Genomic DNA, 20,541 nt, shown 5'->3' with positions numbered 1-20,541 from the left:
GGGTGGGGGAGAGTTTGAGCCCGACATCAGCCTCTCCTAGGCATGTGGGGACAAACAAGGCTGCCCCACTGCACAGGCTCCAGTGCCCTACGTCAGCCCTTTATTCTCAGAACAGATTGCCCTGTGTCTGGTGTCACTCTAGAAACCACTTGGCTGCTGCCAAGGGGACAGAGCAAAGCCCACCTGTGGTGCCCACCTCCCAGGAGCCCGCAGCTGCTGCAGCACGTCCACCCTCGGCTGGGCGCAGGAAGTGGGGCATCTAGACCCAAAGCAGCAGGTCTGACTAGAAGTGGGTGGGCGGATGGCACAGCTCACCCAGGACACAGCATAGCCCCTTGCCCCGTGCGTGGATGCCACGGCTGGCCAGGGATAGGCAGAGGGCGGGGCAGCACCACACAGGGGGCTGTGGCTCCTGCTCCCCACCCGTGCTCAGAAGAGCTGTGCTCTGGGCCGCCTCCCACCACCCCACAGCCTGAGCTGCCCCCTCAGCAGGCCGCTCACCAGGGGGGGACCCTGCGGGGCACACACAAGCATGCACACACATGGGCTCCACTTGGGACTGAGCGCACCCACTAGCATTTCCCATCCTAGCTGTGCGTCCTGAGGCAAATTACTTCACTGCTGTGTGCCTCAGTTTGTCCTCTGTAAAATGGACAGAACTCTGTCGAGGGCACGGGAACACATTACTACATGTGAAGCAGGTAGAGCAGTGCCTGGCACATGGAGTGCTTAATGAGCAGCAGTTAACAGTGACCATGCATCTCGGTTTGCTGGGAAGGCCCACGCCTGTCCTGGGAGAAGTACAAACAGCTTCCCTTTCACCCCCAAGCTCTTCTAGTTCCGACAGTAAGCTGCTTGGCTCCCCAAGCACAGGATGCCTGTGCCCACCCGTCCTCCAGCCTTGTAAGAGGTTCTCAGACAAGGCCGTCTATCTCCCGGCCTGGAAGATCTGTTTACAGACCACTTTAGCAACAATTGGCAAACTGTGGCCCTCAGACCTCATTTTGTAAATAAAGTTTTATTAGCACACAGCCAAGCCCAGTGTTGCATTTTGTCCGTGGCCGCCTCTGTGGCACAATGGCACAGTTGAGCGGTTGTGACAGAGGAAGCGTAGCCTGCTAAGCTGGAACTATGTGCCATCTCGCCCTTTAACAAAATGTTTGCCAAGCTTTAGGGGGAAATGGGTGTGACACAGGCAAGTGATGCTTATGGTCATTTCTGATGCAATTTACCTTGACAATGAGATACGAGTAGGGTTCAAGGAGCGCTTACAAGCTTGCCTGATGTCCTGCAGCTGGCATGAACCCACGGGTGCACATTTGAGGCAGTTGGACCAAGCGCCTGCCCGCCTGGTGTGTGTGTGTGTGTGAGAGGGCCTGCACACCTGCACACAGACACAATCAAGTAGTGATTTCTAATGAGGAATAATGGAAGCTTAAACCAGAGAAGCAAAGTCAAATACCAGTTAAATTAAGTGTTAGGGGTTGTGCAACACAAAGTTGTCACTTGAAGAGCAGAAAGTTTGTACCTTTTAAAAAAGCTTTGGTAATGGGACATTGTACACATCCACACACCCACATGTAGCTCAGGACGTGGAGCAACTGGGACTTTCCCTGCACTGCCGGCGGGAGTGTACACGGTTTGCGCCCACCTCGGAGAGCAGCCTGGCTGCTGCCTGCACGATCAAACAGGTCTTTCCTACAACCCAGTGGCTCTACTCCCAGGTGGCTGCCCAAGAAAGACAAAATCACGTCCACACAGAGGATATCAACAGTACACAAAAGGTACAAAAGCCAGGACCAACGGGTTTATACCAGGAATGGAAGGCTAGCTTAATGTTTGAAAAATCAGTCAATGTAATTTGCCATATTGTCTCGATGCAGAAAAAGCATGTGACAAAATGTAACATCCTGACAAAAATTTTCAGAACACTAGGAATAGAGAACTTTTCTAGCTCGATATAGGGCATCTATGAAATATCTACAGGTGACATCATAACTAATGCAGAAAGACTGAATGCGTACCCCTAAGATCAGGAACAAGACACGAATGTCCATCCTAATCACTGTATTCACTGGACTGGAGGTTCTAGTCAGTGCAACAGGTAATAAAAGAAACAAGCTTCCAGATTGAAAAGGTAGGAATAAAACCACTTTCATTCCAAGAGAACACAATTGTCCATGCAGAATCCAATGGCTTCTACACAACACCACCAGAATAAACAAAGTTGCAAGATACTAGACAAACATACAAAGAGCGGCTGTATTTCTGTATGAAACTGAATATTTAAAAACACCCTTTACATTCTGTAGACTGTGCAGTCTTAACACTGCTGAACTATATATTTAAAGTGGGTAAAGTGAGTGGTAAATTCTATGTTATATATATTCATCCACAAAGATTTAAAAATGCCACTTAAAACAGCATGCAGATAAGAAATACTTAGAGGTAAGTATGATGAAAGACACTAATGAACAGTACACTGAGAACTACAAAATATCACTGAGATAAAGAAGGCCTACATAAGTGTGAGGGACACCGTTTTCCTGTGTCGCAGACTCAGTATTGTCAAGATGTAAATTCTCTCCAAATTAATGATTCAATGTGATCCCAGTCAGGATTCCAACAGGATTTTTTAAATAGAAATTAACAAGCTGATTCTAAAATTCATATGCCAGTGCAGAGGACCTAGAACAATCAAACGACCTTGAAAAAGGACACAGGTAGTGTCTAACACTACTTGGTTTTAGAATTTATTGTAAAGTTAGTTATCAGGACAGCATGGTATGGAATAAAAACAGGCAAATAGAAAATGGAACAGAATAGACCCACACAACTGTGTGAGCAGCTAATTACTGACAAAGGTGTAAAAGCAATTTAGTGAAGAAAGATAATCTCTCAACAAATAGTGCTCAGTTTGACATCATCCGCAAAACTCAGAAGTTAGATTTCAATCCATTCTTCTCATCATATACAAAAAGTAACTCAAAATGCACCATAGTGCTAAATGTAAAACCTAAAACCATAAAACTTACAAAAGAAAACAAGAGAAATTTCTTTGTGGCCTTGGGCTAGGCAAAGATGTTTTAGCTTATACCAAAAGCAGGACCCAATTGAAACGAAAAAAAATAAAGATATATGGCTTCACCAGAATTTTTAAAAAGATTTGGTCTTTGAAAGATACTGGTTGAAGGAGCAAAAAGGCAGGTTGTACTGGGAGAAAATTTTGCAAATCATACATCTGATAAAGGACATGTCCAAAGTATATAAAGAGCTAGTCAAACTCAACAGTAAGAAAACAAACAACCCAATTACAAAAACAGGCCAAAGATGTGAATGGACGCTGGAACCGTGGGTCAGCAGAGCCCTGTGGCCTGGTTCCAGAGACCTTTGCCCTTGCCAAGGCTGAGATCCTGGTGGTGACAGCCAGTCAGCTGGCTCTGGGCCAGAGGCAGAAAGAGCGCCAAGGTGGGGGGTACATCCAGCCACAGACCCTGGAGGGCCCTCCCCTCACAGCACCCGCCTGCAGGGACCTCCAGACCCCTCTGCCTGGCTGAGCCCCATCCTGTGCCCCCTGCACCACCCCGCCCGCCCAGGGCGCGCTCTGCTTCTCCTGCTGCACGAAGCAATCTCTGATTCCCCCCCACCAGAATCAGCCAGCCGGGCACACACCCACCAGCTGCCCTCAGGACTCACTGTCCCTGGAGGCCCTGTCTGAGCAACACACACCCAATACCATCTCGCACCCAGAGCCTTTGGGCCTTGGAGGCTTTCTGATCTAGGGCCCCAGTTTTAAAGATGGATTCTGACCCTGGAAAGAGACCCGGTCCCCACCCCCAGCCCCCGAAGCCACCAAAACAGGGGCAGAGCTCACCTGGGTGCTGGCCCCTGGGTGTGCTGGTCCCACGCTGGTGCTCCCCGTGCCTGGAATCAACTAGTACCGGACGCACACGGGTTTTCAGCTAATCCCAGGTTCGCTTGATTCTCACCTGCTCCTGCCTAAAAACGCCTCAGTAGAATCTCGGTGGGAGGGCCACCTGTCCTCTGGGAACTCTGACCGTGCCCCTGAGGACCTCCAGGGTGGCTCCAGTGTAGCTGTGTGTGTGCCAGACCTCGGGCTCCCTCTCAGTCTGCTGGGGCACAGCCAGGTCTGCCCCCTTCTGCACAAACTCCCTCATCAGAGCCAGAAGCGAGGCACCAAGGCCAGGGTGTCTGTCTGTGTGCAGACACCCCACACTCCTGAGCTCAGAGCCCCTGGGGCAATAGCCCAGCACCAGGACCCTCTTAGTCCAGGCCGCACCCCTCTGCATGGAGCACGGAGGGCAGCACCCCCACCCTGGGCCTGCCCTCCTCTGCTCTGGCCCCTCTCTGGGCACCTGGGACTGGGGAACTCCCTGCCTGGTAGCTGGGAATCGGCCTCCAGGTCCTGCGTGCCCCCAGGATGGGCCACAAAGCCACCAAGGGGTGGCCAAGGCACGCGTGGGCACAGGCGGTGGACAGAGGCCCTGTGGTGAGAGGGGGGCCATCTGTGCTCCTGCCCCAGGCCCCCAGACTTCAGAGCTGCCCAGCGCTGCCTCCTGGCCACTGTCTCACCCTCTCAGCCGGGTGACACCACCTGCTGGCCTGCTTGTCACTGCCCTCCATCTGCCCTGCCCTGCCCTGTCCCAGGGCGCTCCGAGTGACTCAGCCCCCTCACCATCTCTGGGAGCTGGACAGGGGCACCCGGGCAGGTGAGCATGTCCTGGGACTGAGCCAGAGACAGCAGGTGTGTCCCCTCAGCCAGAGTCCAGCAGGAGGAAAGAGCATGTACCGATGAGCCCGTGGCTGGAACCTGGGTCAGCAGAGCCCTGTGGCCTGGTTCCAGAGACCTTTGCCCTTGCCAAGGCTGAGATCCTGGTGGTGACAGCCAGTCGGCTGGCTCTGGGCCAGAGGCAGAAAGGGCGCCAAGGTGGGGGGTACAGTCAGCCATGGACCCCGGAGGGCCCCTCCCTGCACAGCACCCTCCTGCAGGGACCTCCAGACCCCTCTGCCTGGCTGAGCCCCATCCTGTGCCCCCTGCACCACCCCGCCCGCCCAGGGCGCGCTCTGCTTCTCCTGCTGCACGAAGCAATCCCAGCTCTAGGGCAAGCGGGTGGGCTTCTGAGCCTGAGGATTCCCATCATCCCAGGGGGCGTCACACACAGTGGGTGCAGTCAGCCCACCCCTCACCTGAGAGCACAGGTCTCCAGCCCGCCCCACCTGTCCCGCCCCAGCAGGCAACTCCCTACTCCCTGCCCCACCATCACATCCCCTCTCCTGGTCCCTGCCATCAGAGCCCACGCAGGCTGCCAGAATCCAGGTCCAAGTCCTGACCTGGCACCTTGCGGCTGCCACCTCTCACCACACCAAGCTGCAGCTGCCATTCCCGCCCCCAGGGCTCCACTGGATGCCATCGCAGGCACGCGGCCCCGGTGCCACACGGCGTGCTTCCTGGACGTGCAGCCTCTGGCTGGCTGTCCTTGCCCCGCCGCCCTGCCGCCTCCCATCTGCTCCCTTGGCTGTAAAATCTGTACTTTGGGGCGAGACCGAGGAGGCAGTTGCACTGCTCTGCGCTGCTGCAAATGCCAAGAATCGTTTCATTTTATCTGTCAACTTTACGTCATGAATTTCAATTAGGAAAAAGGAAAGGACACATCTACACACCTTGCCTGATTTGCCACCTGGTCCCTTCCTCCAGAATGTTCCTGAGCTCCAGGCTCCCGTCTCTACTCCAGGCCACAGAGACCTCTCGATCTGAAGCTCTGACTGGGCCTGGGCCCCCAGCAGCTTCCCCGGGGCCAAGCCCACCGCAGTGAACAGGCTCCAGCCTTCCCTCGGCCTCGGCCAGAAGCCCTCCTTACAGACCCCTCATCCCCTTGCTTCAGCCCAGACACTTCTGCGCCTGTGTCCCACCTGGACCCACAGCCACGCACCTGCCAGTGGGCATCTGCTCCAGACACATAGGCCTCCGGCTTCTCCCTCAACTTGCAAAGCCTGTGGCTCCTGCTGTTCTCTGGGGAGCCACCAGCCTCCTCCTCAGGTAACCCTGGAGAGCCTTGCACCTGACCTCTGCCCCCTGCTCTCCCCATGGCATCTGGTGGCATGCTCACTCCTGGGGGCTCCCTGTAGGCCTTAGCCACAGCCAGGGCCATGCCCAGACCTGCCAGCACCGTGGGTGCTCCCTCCAGGGTCCTGCTCAGCCCACCGCCCTCACCCCACTGTCCACTGCCCGAGCCTTCGACCTCCCGCTCCAGCACACTGCAGCCTGTGCCCCTGGAGCTGATGTCCAGGGATACGGGGCCACGCAGGTCTGGGTTAATGCAGGACCTCAGGCCTCACAGGCACTCGTGCACCCAGGGACGCAGGGCCCTCTCCTGGTGGCTCTGCCCTTCGGAAGGTCCCTTCTGTGCCTCCCCTTTCCCTCTACCTCCCAGCTGCACACAGACCTTCACTGGCCTCCTGCACACCAGCGGCCCTGCCAGAGCACCACCGGCCCGGCTCCCTCTCCCAGGAATCGCCAGACACTAACACCCGCTCCCACCTGCATCCCCCGGCCACCCCGCCCTGGCAGGTGGTCAGCTTGCTCTCCCTCCGCCTGTCTCTGGGCACATGGGCGCCCGCTCCCTCCTCAGAGCCTCTCTTCACCTGGCATCTGAGGTTCCGTGGGCCGCCGGCCTCCTCCACTGCTCCTCCTCGCCCCCCCGCTGCCAGCTCCACCGTGAGCCATGGGAGTGCTTGGGGCCCCTCACCTCTCTTCCCCCGCTCCTCCCAGCGGCCTCAAAACAGATCAGGCTGTTCCCACAACACCGTCAGGGCACCATCAAACCCAGGCGGCCCTCAGAAACGCGATGCCACCCTCGTCTGCCGAATGAGACCCTCCGACGGCACTCAGCTCGGCTTCCTGTCCCTTTAACTGGCCGTGCCTGGGTCCTGGGTGTTTGCACAGCTGTTCCAATGCTCCTCCCCCAGGTCTTTGCATCATCTGGGTCTGGTGGGTGCATCTGTGATGGCTCTCGATGAGGAACCATTGGGGGCTGCTGTCCTCACACAGCACTGCCCACCTCATGCCTACCTCGTCTCTGACGGCCACCTGCTCACCTGTCTCCGCTCACCAGAATGCAGACGCATACATGAAGGCCTTCTCTGGCTCGGTCCAGCCAAGCCTGGTGGTGGCACGCTACCCGTGCATCGGATGGAGAAAGGAGGGGGGCACACGCTGGGGCCAGGGGCAGGCAGCCCGCTGAAGGCTTAGCCCTCACAGGCCTCTGGCTCCTGTGGACACGGGCAGACATGTGCCATGTGCCATCTCTGCAAGGTGACAAGACGTCCACCGACAACAGCCAGGAGTCTAGATCTGCCTGTGGCCACAGACTCTGACCCTGGCTCACTGCTGTCCATCCCCGGGCCTCCAAACTGTCCTTGACAGCCTGGACAGACTTCCCATCCCAGAGGGGATTCAGGGCAGGTGGCAGGGTAGGAACTCCCCACCTGGACAATGACTGCACCAGGAGAGTCTCTGAAGCATCTGCTTGGAATCCTGGACTCTGCTGAAGGCTTGTGGGGGAGGCTCAGACAATACACTGCAGTTCATTTTGGTCAACTCTTAGCCCAGTAGCAGCTGCTCACCCACCCTGGCCCCTGGCCAGTAGCTCTGCGGTGATCCTGGGGCAGCCTGAACATGACTGAGGGAGCCAGGTGGGCAAAAGGGACCCTGTCCTCCAAACAGCAGGTCTGTGCTCCGACTGCCAGCCGCTCCTTGAAGTTCCTGATGTGCAGACACAGAGGTGGGCAGACACTGTCGCCACGCCCCTCCCGCTGCTGCAAGCCCCTACCCCAGCCCAGGGACTTCCAGGGCCAGTGCTTTCTTTACCTCCCTTTATTTTTTGCTTTTCTCCTTTCAGGGATGAAATTATAAGGACTAAGGACATTCAAAAACAACTGCAAATATGGGAAAATTAAAAAGTGACCATGTATGATGAGAGAAAGGCTCAGAGAAGACATTAACTTTATAACTCAGGTTGGTCCTGGCCACAGAGACAGCCCATAACAAAGAAACAAAAACAATAACAGAAAACAAGCCCAGGGGAGGGGAGATTCTGATTTCCAGAGTCACTTATTAGATTCAAAGGTCTATGTTCAACAAAAAAATCATGAGGCATACAAAGAAACAGTAAAGTAAGAGCATAAAATTCAAAGGAAAAAAATAACTAAGTAGAATTTATTCTTGAAAAGGACTTAATGGTAGATATGTTACATAAAGACTTTAAAACACAGTCTTAAAGATGCTCAAAGGACAAAAGGAATATGTGAAGAAAGTCAAGAAAATGATGTATAAACAAAATGGAAATAGCAATAAAGAGATAGAAATCCTAAAAGAGAAAAAAAATTCTGGAGCTAAAAATACAATAACTGAAGTGAAAATTTTACTCCATGGATTCAAAGGCAGATTTGAGCAGGCAGAAAAAAGAATTGGTGAACTTGAAGATAGGAAAATGGAAATTACCGAGACTGAGGGACAGACAGAAAAAAGACTGAAGAAAAGTGGGACCTGTGGGGACACCACCAAGAGGAGCAGCAAGGCATTATGGGAGTCCCGGGAGCAGGTGAAAGGGGCAGAGAGAATATTTGAAGAAATAATGGTGGAAAGCTTCCCAAATTTGATGAAAGACATGCAAATTAACATTCAGGAAGCTCAATGAACTCCAAGCAAAATGAACTCAAAGAGAAGTGACTTGTCATACACAAGATATCCTCAAACAGATCATGAGCAGATTTCTCATCAGAAACTTTGGAAGCTAGAAGACAGTTGGCTGATATAGTCAAAGTGCTTAAAGAAAAAACCTGTCAACCAAGAATCCTGTTTTCAGCAAAACTGTTCTTCACAATGAGGGAGAAACCAAGACATTCCCAGATAAAGGCTGAGGGAGTTCATGACCACTAGCCTCACCTTGCAGGAAATGCTGAGGGGAGCCCTGCAGGTGAGACAAAGGTACTAGACAGTTCACTTGAAGCCATGTGGAGAGATAAAGCTCTCCATAAAGGTAAATACACTGGTAACTATAAAAGCTAGTATTGTAATAACATACTGTGTTGTAACTGTACTTTCTGTTTTTCTACGTGATTTGAGAGATCAAAAGACAGAGATGGGAAGAATGGATAAAAATACATGATCTAACTATATCCTTCCTACAAGAAAGTCACTCAGATCCAAAGACATAAGCAGGTTGGAAGTGAAGAGATGGAAAAAGATATTCCATGCAGAGGGAAACCAAAGGGAGCAGGCTGGGCATACTAAAACCAGACAGAGCAGACTTTAAGTCAAAAAAGGTTAAGAGACAAACAAGATATTACATATTAAAAAAAGGTTCAACAGAGCAAGAAGATAATAATTATAGGTATTTATACACCTAATGACAGACTGTCAAAATATATAAAGCAAAAACGGACAGGATTGAAGGGAGAATTGAAGTTCTGCAATAACAGTTGAGACTTCAATGCTCTGCTCTTGATAACCGATGGAAGAACCAGACAGAAGATAAGTAAGGAAACAGAGGACTTACTACAAAAACAACTAGATCTAACAGACACACACAGCACACTCCACCAACGACAATAGGATACACATTCTTCTCAAGGGCACACAGGATGTTTTCCAGGACTGACCATATGTTAGGCCACATATTAAGTCTCAATCAATTTTAAAAGATAGCAATCATAAAAAGTGTCTTCTCTGACCACAGGGGATGACTTTAGCAATTAGTAACATAAAGAAAACTGAAGAATTCACAAAATTGTGGAAACCTAAGCAACACATTTTTAAACCAATGGGCCAAGGAAGAAATCACAAAGGAAATTCTAAAATTCTGAGAAAGAAATTAAAATGCAAACACAGCATACCAAAACTTACAGGGTGCAGCAACAGAGGTGCTAAGGGGGAAATTTATAACTTCAAATGCTTATGTTAAAAAGCAAGAAAGATCTCAAGATCAACAACCTAACTTTATGGCTTAAGGAACTAGAAAAAGAAAAAGAAATGAAACCCAAAGCAAGTAGGAGGAAGTAAATGATAATCAAGTAGAGATAAATGAAAGAGAGAACAGAAAGCAATAGAGAAATAAATGAAACCAGAAGTTGGTTCTTCAAAAACTGACAAACCTTTAGCAAGATGGACTAAGGAAAAGTGAGAGGACTCCAAGTATCAAATCAAAAACAAAAGTGGGTTATGATTGTCAATTTTACAGAAATAATAAGGACAGTAAGAGAGCACTATGAACAGTGATATACCAATACATTGGATAACCTAGATGAAATACAAATTCCTAGAAACACAAGACCTACCAAAGCTACATCATGATGAAATAGACAATCTAAATACTATAGCTAGTAAGGAGATTGAATCAGTAATCAAAAATTCTCCCAAAAGAAAATCTCTGGACTTTAAAGCTTCACTGGTGAATTCTACCAAACATTAAAAGCAAAACTAATAACAATCCTTCTCAATTCTTACAAAAATTTGAAGAGGAGGGAATAATTCCTAACTCATTCTATGAGGCCAGAACAACTCTGATACCTAATCTAGACAAAGACACAACAAGAAATGCAAACTACAGACCAATATCCCTTATAAACATTGATGCAAATATTCTCAATAAAATACCAGCAAACTGAATTCAGCAGCATACTAAAGGATTATAAACCATGACCAAGTAAGATTATTCCTGGAATGCAAGGAGGGTTCAACATCAAAACAAATCAGTATGATAACACCACACTAACAGAATGATGGGGTGGGAGGAATCACATGATTCTCTCAATGCAGAAAAAGCATCTGACAAAATCATATACTATTTCCTAAGAATACTCAACAAATTTAGATGGAAATTACTCTGCATAATAAAAGCCATATATGAAAAATCCATAATAAACTTAATGATGAAAGCTTTTCCTCTAAGAGCAGAGGTAAGGCAAGGATGTTCACTCTTACCATTTCTAGTCAACATAGAACTGGACATTACAGCCATAGCAATTTGACAAGAAAAAGACATAGAACTCCTCCAAATTGGAAAGGAAGAAGTAAAATTATCTCTGCTTGCAGGTGATATGATCTTATATGTAGAAAATCTTAAAGACTCCACACACAAAAAAATAAATAAATGAATTCAGCAAGGTAGAAGAATATAAAGTCAACACATAAAAATCACTTGAATTTCTATTCACAAACAATGAATAATCTGAAAGGAAATCACAAAAACAAATCTATTTACATTAGCATCAAAAACAATAAAATTCTTAAGTATTAAGCTAAACAAGGAAGTGAAATCCTTTTACAATGAAAGTTATAAAATATTGTAGAAAGAAATTAAAGAGGATATAAATAAATGGAAAAACATACCACGTTCGTGGACTGGAAGACAATATTATTAAGATGTCAAATTTACCCAAAGTGATCGGATTCAATGCAATGCCTATCAAAATTCCAATGACAATTTTTGCAGAAATGAAAAACCCATCCTAAAATCCATTTGGAATTTTACAGAACCCTGAATAGCCAAAACAATCCTGAAAAAGAAAACTGGAGGACTCACACCTCATGGAGGACTTCAAAACCTACTACAAAGGTACAATGATCAAAACAGTGTGGTATTGGCATAAAAATAGACATACAGACCAATGGAATAGAGAACCCAGAAATAAATGTTTGCAAACATGATAACATGATTGTTGACAAGGGTGACAAGACCACTCAATGGGGAAAGTGAAAACTGGATATGAAAAGAATGAAGGTGGACCTTTACCTAACAGGATATACAAAAATCAGCTCAAAATGGATCAAGGAATTAAATGTAGGATGTAAAATAATAAAACTCTTAGAGGAAAACAGGTCAAAATCCTGATGACATTGAACTTGTTAGTAATTTCTTGAATGTGATACCAAAGGCACAGGCAACAAAAGAAAAAATAAATGGGGTTTTATGAAAAAATTTTAAATTTTGCATCAAAAGACACTCTCAACAGAAAGAGGCGAGATACTTTCAAATCATATTAAGAGTAATATTCCTAATATACAGAATATACAGAAAACTTCTAAAACTCAACCACAAAAAAAAATGAAGAAAATGAAAAATTTGCAAAGGACTTGGATAGACATTTCTCCAAAGATATATCATTGGCCAATAAGCACATGAAAATATGCTGAACATCATTAATCATCTGATAAATGTAAATCAAAACTACAGTGAGATGCCACCTTGCATCCATTAGGATGGCTATTATCCAAAAAAACCCAGACACCTAAAAGCATTGGCAAGGATATGGAACCCTTGTGAATTCTGTGGGAATGTAAAATGGTGCAACCACTGTAGAGGACAATATGGAGGTTCTTCAAAAAATTAAAAACATAATTACCATAGGACCCAGAAATTCCACTTCTGGGCTATATGCCCAAAATTGAAAGCAAGGTCTTGAGGAAATATTTGTATACCTATATTCATAGCAGCATTATTCATGATAGCTAAAACAAGGAAGCAACACAAGTGTCCATTGCCAGATGAATGCATACATAAACTGTGATCTGTCCATGCAATGGAATACTATTCTGCCTTCAAAAAGGAAAGCCATGGAAACTAAAATAAAATTGTTAACTAAACATATATCAAACAAACTAGACTTTAAGACAAAGACTGTAATAAGAGAGATAAAGAGGGCCATTACAGAATGATAAAGAGGTCAATTCAGCAATGGGATATAATATTTAAATATTTGCACACCTCATATAGGAGCACCTAAATATATAAAGCAAATATTCACAGACCTAAAGAGAAAAATAGACAGAAATACAATAATATTAAGAGATTCTAACCCCACTTACATCAATGGATAGATCATCCAGTGGATTTTGATAGATCATCCAAAATCAAAAAGGAATGTTGATGTTAAAGGACCCATTAGACTAGATGGACTGAACAGACATTTTACAGAATATTCCACCCAAAAGCAACAGAATATACATTCTTCTCTAGCTCCCGTGGAACATTCTCCAGACTAGATCATATGTTAGGCCACAAAACAAGTCTTAATAATTTAATGAGGTTGAAACTATTATCAAGCATCTCTTTCAACCACAATAGTATGAAACCAGAAATCCGTTACAAGAAAACTGGAAAATTAACACATCTGTAGAGATGAAACAACATGTTATTCAACAACCAATGGGTTGAAGGAGAAATTTAAAAATACCTTGAGACAAATGAAAATGGAAACACAACATATCAAAACTTGTGGGATGCAGCAAAAGCAGTTCTAAGAAGGGGGAAGTTCATAGCAATAAAAGCCTAAATCAAGAAACAAGAAAGATCTTAAATAAACAACCTTCTAGAAAAAGAAACAAAGCCCAAAGTTAGTACAAGGAAGGAAATAGCAAAGATCAGCACAGAAAAATGAAATGGAGACTATAAAGACAATAGAAAGATCAATGAGACTAAGAGCTGGATCCTGAAAAGACAAAATTGAAAAACCTTTAGCTAGACTCACCAATAAAAAAAAGAGAAAGGACTCAAATACAATCAGAAATGAAAGAGGAAATATTAAAACGGATACCATCAAAATACAAACGATTGAAGGAGTCTCCTATGAACAATCATGTTCCAATGAATTGGACAACCTAGAAGAAATGGATAAATACTTAGAAACATACAATCTCCCAAGACTGAATCATGAAGAAATAGAAAATCTGAGCACACTGATTATTAGTAAGGAGAGTGAATCAGGAATAAAAAGTCAAACAAACAACAGCAAATGTTGGAGAGGTTGTGGAGAAAGGGGAACCCTCCTACACTGCTGGTGGGAATGTAAATTAGTTCAACCATTGTGGAAAGCAGTATGGAGGTTCCTCAAAAAACTAAAAATAGAAATACCATTTGACCCAGGAATTCCACTCCTAGGAATTTACCCTAAGGATGCAGCAGCCCAATTTGAAAAGACATATGCACCCCTATGTTTATTGTAGCACTATTTACAATAGCCAAGAAATGGAAGCAACCTAAGTGTCCATGAGGAGATGAATGGATAAAGAAGAGGTGGTACATGTAGACAATAGACTACTATTCAGCCATAAGAATAAAACAAATCCTACCATTTGCAATAACATGCATGGAGCTAGAGGGTATTATGCTCAGTGAAGTAAGCCAGGTGGAAAAAGACAAGTATCAAATGATTTCACTCCTGTGTGGAGTATAAGAACAAAGAAAAAAACTGAAGGAACAAAACAGCAGCAGAATCACAGAACCCAAGAATGGACTAACAGTTACCAAAGGGAAAGGGACTGGGGAGGATGGGTGGGAAGGGAGGGATAAGGGGGAAAAAAAGGGGATGGGCATTACTATTAGCAGACATAATGTAGGAGAGGGCACGGGGAGGGCTGTACAACACAGAGAAGACAAGTAGTGACTCTATAGCATCTTACTATGCTGATGGACAATGACTGTAATTGGGTATGTGGGGGGGACTTGGTGATGGGGTGAGTCTAGTAAACATAATGTTCCTCATTTAATTGTAGATTAATGATACAAAAAAAAATCAAACAAAAATCCCAGGAGATGATGACCTACTGGTAAATTCTACCAAACATTTAAAGAATTAACACCAGTCCTCCTCAAACTCTTCCAAAAAATAGAAGAGAAGGGAACACTTCCAGTAGAATTAATATTGTTGAAATGTCCATACTACCCAAACCAATCTACAGATTCAATGTAATCCCCAACAAAATACTAATGGCATTTTTCACAGAAATACAGCAAATAATCCCAACATTTGTACAGAACCACAGAAGACCTCAAATAGCCAAAGCAGCTTTAAGAAACAAGAACAAAACTGGAGTCACCATGTGTCTTTATTTCAAACTATATCACAAAGCTATAGTAACCAAACCAGTATGATACTGGCATCAAACAGACACATAAATCAATGGAACAGACCAGAGAACCCAGAAATAAAATCACACATACGCAGTCAATAAATATTTGACAAAGGAGACAAGAATGTACAATGGGGAAGGACAGTCTCTTCAATAAATGGTGCTGAGGAAACTGACCAGTCTCACAAAAGAAATTGGACTGCTATCTTACACCAAAACAAAAATCAACTCAAAATGAATTAAAGACTTGAACGTAAGACCTGGAGTCATAAAATTCCTAGAAGAAAACATAGGCATTAAGCTCCTTAATATTGGTCTTGGCAATGATTTTTTGGATTTGACACCAAAAACAAAGGCAACAAAACAAAAACAAACAAATACGACTACATCAAACTAAAAACCTTCTGCACAGTGAAGGAAACCATCAACAATATGCAAAGACAAACTATGGAATGGGAGAAAATATTTGCAAATCATACACCTGATAAGGGGCTAACATCCAAAATACATAAAGAACTCATCCATACAACTCAACACCAAAAAACAAGTAACCCGAATGAAAAATGAGCAGAGGCTCTGAAGAGACATTGTTCCCAAAAAGACATCCAAATGGCCAACAGGCGAATGAAAAGGTGCCAAAAATCGTGAATCATCAGAGACATGCAGAATCAAACCCACAGTGAGATGCCCCCTCACACCAGCCGGAATGGCCACTGGCGAGGATGTGGAGGAAGGGGACCCTCCTACACAGCTGGTGGGAATGTCAACTGGTGCAGCCACTGTGGAAAGCAGCGTGGTGGTTCCTCAAAATTTTTTAAAAATCTTTTTACTACCATAAATACAGCAATTCCACTTCTGGGTATTTATTAGAAGGAAATAAAACCAGTAAACTTGGCAAGAAATCTGCACCCCAGTGGTCACTGCAGCATTACTTACAACAGCCAAGACATTGAAGCAGCCGAGTCCATCGAGGGATGAATGGATAAAGAAAATGTGGTGGGTACATATGCACTGGCATATTATGTGGCCACAAAAAAATAAGGAAATGTTGCCATTTTTAACAACATGGATGGACCTTGAGGGCATTATGCTAAGTGAGATAAGTCAGATAGACAAATTTCATATGTGGAATCTAAGAAATAAAACAACCCACACTCATACACACAGAGAACAGACTGATGGTTGCCGGGATGGGCAAAACGGGTGGAGCTGGTCAAAAGGTACAAGCTCCCAGTTGTAAAATAAATAAGTCCTGGGGATGTACTGTCCAGCACGGTGACTATAGTTAATAATACCATATTGTGTATTTGAAGGTTGCTAAGAAGGTAGACCTTAAGGTCCCATCATGAGAAAATAAATTGTAACTATGTGTGGTGATGAATATTAACTACACTTAATGTGGTGACCAGTTTGCAATATACACAAATATTGTTATGTTTACACCTGAAACTAATATGTTATGCATCAGTTATACCACAATTTTTAAAAGGATGGAGATCCCAACACCTGCTCCAATATGCATGAACCTTGGGGACATGAGGCAGAGTGAGATGAGCCAGTCACAGGAGCACACACACTGTGATCCACTCACAGGAGGTCCCTGGGGGAGTCACATCCACGGGGACAGACGATGGGTGGCGGAGGCCAGGGGCTGGGGTGGGGGGTGGTGGAGGCATGCTCAGTGGGGACAGAGAGTCAGCGTGGGGAGATGGACAGGCCTGGAGATGGTGGGGCTGCAGCACAGCAGTGTGATGTGCTTAATGCCCCTGAGCTGCATACTTTAAATGGTTAAAATGGTAACATTTATGTTTTATATATATTTTACCACCACAACAAAAAATTCTTTTTACCCCCCAAACCAGGTGGGCTGCTGCCCTTGGGAGTGGAAGTGTCTGCCTAGCCCACTTCTCAGCCTTCTGCCAGCCACCTGCCTGCACAGGGGACCCTCTCCTAAGCCTGGCCAAATTCCTTAGATTCCTCCCCACCAAGGTGTTTCTGTTCTGGCCTACAGCAATTTCTGAAAAGTCACCTCTGCCTTGAGGCCCTCCAGGGTTGAGTGAGGAGCTCCTGCTCCAAATTCATCCCCTTGGCTTTGCAGGCACATGCTCTAGTCCCCAGCCAAGCTGTGAGGATGGGTCCCGAGGTCACTGACACCCATACATCCCTGGATCCTGGCTCTGGAAAATACACCTGGAGCCACAGCATGTCCAACAGCACCTGTGTAGGGTCTGTACTGAGCCCAGACCACCTCATCGGAGGGCCTCATCCAACTTCCCTAAAATTATCACCTACACCCCAACCCAAGAAAAGAGCCGAGACCCCAGGTCCTTCCAGAGCTTCACGCCTGAGGCTCAAAGGTTAAGCCCTGATATTGTTTTAACTAGGAGGCAGCTTGGAGGAAGTACAGAGATGCCTCCTCCTGCTGCCCCCAGACCCCAGGATGGAGATCCCCACCCTGAGCATCCACCCACCCACTGAGGCCTATATGAGAAAAATCCTTCTGGGGGCTGTTAGGGCCCCATGTTCAAAGGCGAGGAGCCCACTTCTGGGGCAGATAAAGGGGAGGGTCTGAGAACTGGTCCTATGGGGGCTGAAGGACCCCCCAGACTGTCCCCTCTCCCAGGAGCCCTTGCAAGGCCAGCTGGCCAAGTCTTCCCAGGTGTACCCAAGGCTCCCAGGCCTGGGAAGCAGAGGCGGCCCGGGCCTGCTCTGCTGTCCTGAGCCGGTGCCATGAGGACCCTCACCCTAGCAATGCCTGGCTCCTGGCTGGCTGTGGCCAGAAAGAGCAGCCATGAGCCATCTGTTTGCTGGTATTTTGACAGCGGCAGAATATAGTTACCCCACACATACCCTGTCAATGCCAGAATGGCCCCTAGTCACCCCTCTGGGCCACTGTGGGCATGGGAGACCTTGGCAGTACCCCCACAGGGGCACAGGACATGGACAGACCAGGTGCACTTCAGCACAGATGCAGACAATGGGTAGGCATGCCATGGGGTCATAAGTGGGGAGGCAAGGTTGCGGGCCTCGGACCCCAGCAGCCCTGGAGCAGGGAGAAGGCGTGGAAGGCACCATGGGCAGGGCTGGGACCTCAGAAGACCTGGTCTGCTTTTGAGGCACCAGGTCCCCTAAGATGGCTCAAGTTCTCGAGGCCTCAGTTTCCCCAGCTGTAAAATGGGCAATCAGCCACACTGTGCCTGATCCACAGGACTACCAGACAGACAGGCAAGGACCAATTCTAAAAACCAGAGGCTTGGTGCAGTGCTAGGAGAGCTGGGCTGGCAAGAGCCAACAGCTCCAGGGCCCAGCATGCCTGCCTCAGAGCAGTGGTGTCTGGACTGGGTGGGTGCGCCTGGCACGGCAGCACCCACTTCAAGGCGGCAGCACCACAGGGCCCAACATGACAAAGCAGGTGGGGGGTCAGGCAGAGGAGCCTAGGAGGCAGCTCTTGGTCCAAAGAAGCTGCTTCTGGGCAGTGTAGCCAGGAAGGAGAGGGACAGGACTGGCTCTCCCAGCCCCCAGTGAAGCCTGAGAGCTGAGCTTGGTGACTGCCCTTTCTCCCCCGGCCTCTCCCTGGCACAGCCAGCCTTCCCCCACAAGTGGAAATAACAGCTCTGGGCAAGGGAGGTGGCAAGTCTGGAGCAAGCTGGCTCAGCTGCAGGATTATGCACAGCGGGGACAGTGACATGGCCCCCACTGCACTGTCTGGTGGGCCCTGCAATGCCCAGAAGGTGGGGAACAGGCCACCTCAGCCAGAGAAGCAGTCACTGCCTCGCCCTGGGACATACAAGCTTCTGGTGTGGCCTCTCCACTACAGTGTGGCTGCGATTCCCAGGACCTGGGGTGGGGCTGCCAGAGACCCCTCCCAGTCCACCGGGTGGGCGACAGGCAACAGCAAAGAACTGCAAAATAGGGGTGCCCAGCGGCTGCATGAGGCGCCTCCATGGTGCATCAGGTTTGCTCTGAGGGGCCCCCAGTGGAGCGTCTGGTGTCCCTCTGGAGTGCCTGGGGACAGCCCCTGAGTGAGGCCACCCTCCACCCTGGGGGGCATGAGCAGGTGAACCTCATGACTGTTCCTACACAGGCCCCGCCCCCGCCCCACAGGGGACCAGCCCAGGGCTGCCCATTCAGGAGCAGCGTCCTGCTGGTCTGCTCACAGCCTCTCCTCTTCCTGCCGACCCAGGGAGAGGAGCTCCAGGAAGAGCAGGGAAGAACCCCAGGACTCCGGCGCCTTGTCACCCCGGGCGGGGCCGCCCAGGAACAAAGTCCAGGAGACACCTGCTGGGACGGTGGGTGCTGCTGGGATGGAAGCCTTTTCCACGCCGCACTTGCCCCGCGCCCCACCCGGCTGGACACCTGCCGCAGATCCGCTAGGTGGCGGGGCCGGGGCGCCTTCCCCAGTGGTCCACGTGGAGGCGGCAGGGGCTTCCTACCTCCGCTCTAGCGCCCTGCAAGAGGGCGGCTCCGGTGGGGGCCCATGACGTCATCCCCAGATGGCGGGGAGCCAGGAGGACCCCCACGCCCAGGCCCAGAGGACGCGGGCCGGCTCTCCCTTTCTCTCCCTGCAGCCCGCCGCCCGCTGCCCGCCGCGATTTCCCCTTTCTCAGCGGAGCCGAGGTTTCGCAACGCGGCGGCGGTCCGCGGGTGACAGCGAGACACGCAACCCAGGGGGAGGGGAGGAGGCGACATAGCCACAGGCCCAGGGCCGCGGGGAGGGACGTGCGAGTCCCTGCAGGTGCGCCCCGGGTCCGCGCCGCCGGCCGCGCAGGCGCTGCAGCAGCCCTCCGAGTCCACGGGGTTGGCACCCAGGCCGGCGCCAGCCTCGCCACCCACCCTGGCAGCATCCACCGGGCCCCTCATCCCCCACCCCGGCCGCATCCACCGGGCCCCGCACCCACCCCGGGCCCTCACCTACTCGGCCGCATCCACCGGGGCCCCACCCCGGGGGCACCCGCCCGGGCCCGCACCTACCCGGGGCGCCGCAGTCCGCGCAGCGCGAGTTCCCCGGCCGTTGGAGCAGCTCCAGGACGGCCTTCCGCCGCTCCTTGGCCATGGCTGCGATGCCGCCCGCCCGCGGGGCCGGGGCCGAGGCCCGGGCCCGGGTCGCGAGCGTCTGCCCCGCTGAGCTAGGGCCCCGCGCAGCCCGCCCGCCGCCGCCGCCCCTGCGCCATCCTGGGCGGCCTCAGCCCGCGCGCCGGTTCCGCATTCCTGCCGCCCGGCCCGGCTCCGCCGCCGCCGCCCGTGTCGCCGCCGCGGCCGCCGAGCGTGTGCCGGCGCGGGGCCCGGGGCGCACGGCGCGCTCTGGCCGGCACGGCCCGCGGGCGGCCCCCAGCGGCGCGGGCGGGTGAGCGGCCTTCCGCGGCGCCCGGCCCCCAGCCCGCGCACCCTGGGACGCGCCCAGGAGGCCTCCCCGCCGCCCACCCATCCAAGCGCAATGCCACCAGACACACTGGGGGGTTGTCGAGCGAGCTAAGTAGCTGCCGGCTTGGTGGGATCCTGCGTGCAGTCCTTCGGCCGGGAGCAGACGGGACACCTGGGGAGGTGAGGGCGGCAGCGCCTTGCCCAGTGGTCCTGCTAGGAAGGCTGGCCAAAGGAGGGGGCGTGTGCCAGGT

General features: G+C 49.6%; 1 protein-coding gene across 8 annotated transcripts in view; it reads right to left on the bottom strand.

The window, feature by feature from the left end:
- Positions 1 to 20,127, bottom strand: part of ADAP1 (ArfGAP with dual PH domains 1) — a 50,324-nt gene extending 30,197 nt beyond the window's left edge. For all 8 annotated transcript variants that reach the window (XR_005034119.2, XM_036932903.2, XM_036932897.2 and 5 more), the window contains exon 1: positions 19,901 to 20,127. Coding sequence is in view for 7 of the 8 variants with exons in the window: in XM_036932903.2 (XP_036788798.2) it covers positions 19,901 to 19,982 (82 nt within the window). In the remaining variant the exon portion in view is untranslated. The remainder of the gene's footprint in view (positions 1 to 19,900) is intronic.
- Positions 20,128 to 20,541: the final 414 nt, after the last annotated feature.

This window comes from Manis pentadactyla, chromosome 10, assembly GCF_030020395.1.
Source record: "Manis pentadactyla isolate mManPen7 chromosome 10, mManPen7.hap1, whole genome shotgun sequence".
NCBI lineage: Eukaryota > Metazoa > Chordata > Mammalia > Pholidota > Manidae > Manis > Manis pentadactyla.
The sequence above is the reverse complement of the archived record's forward strand: the minus strand, read 5'-3'. Positions and strand labels throughout refer to the sequence as shown.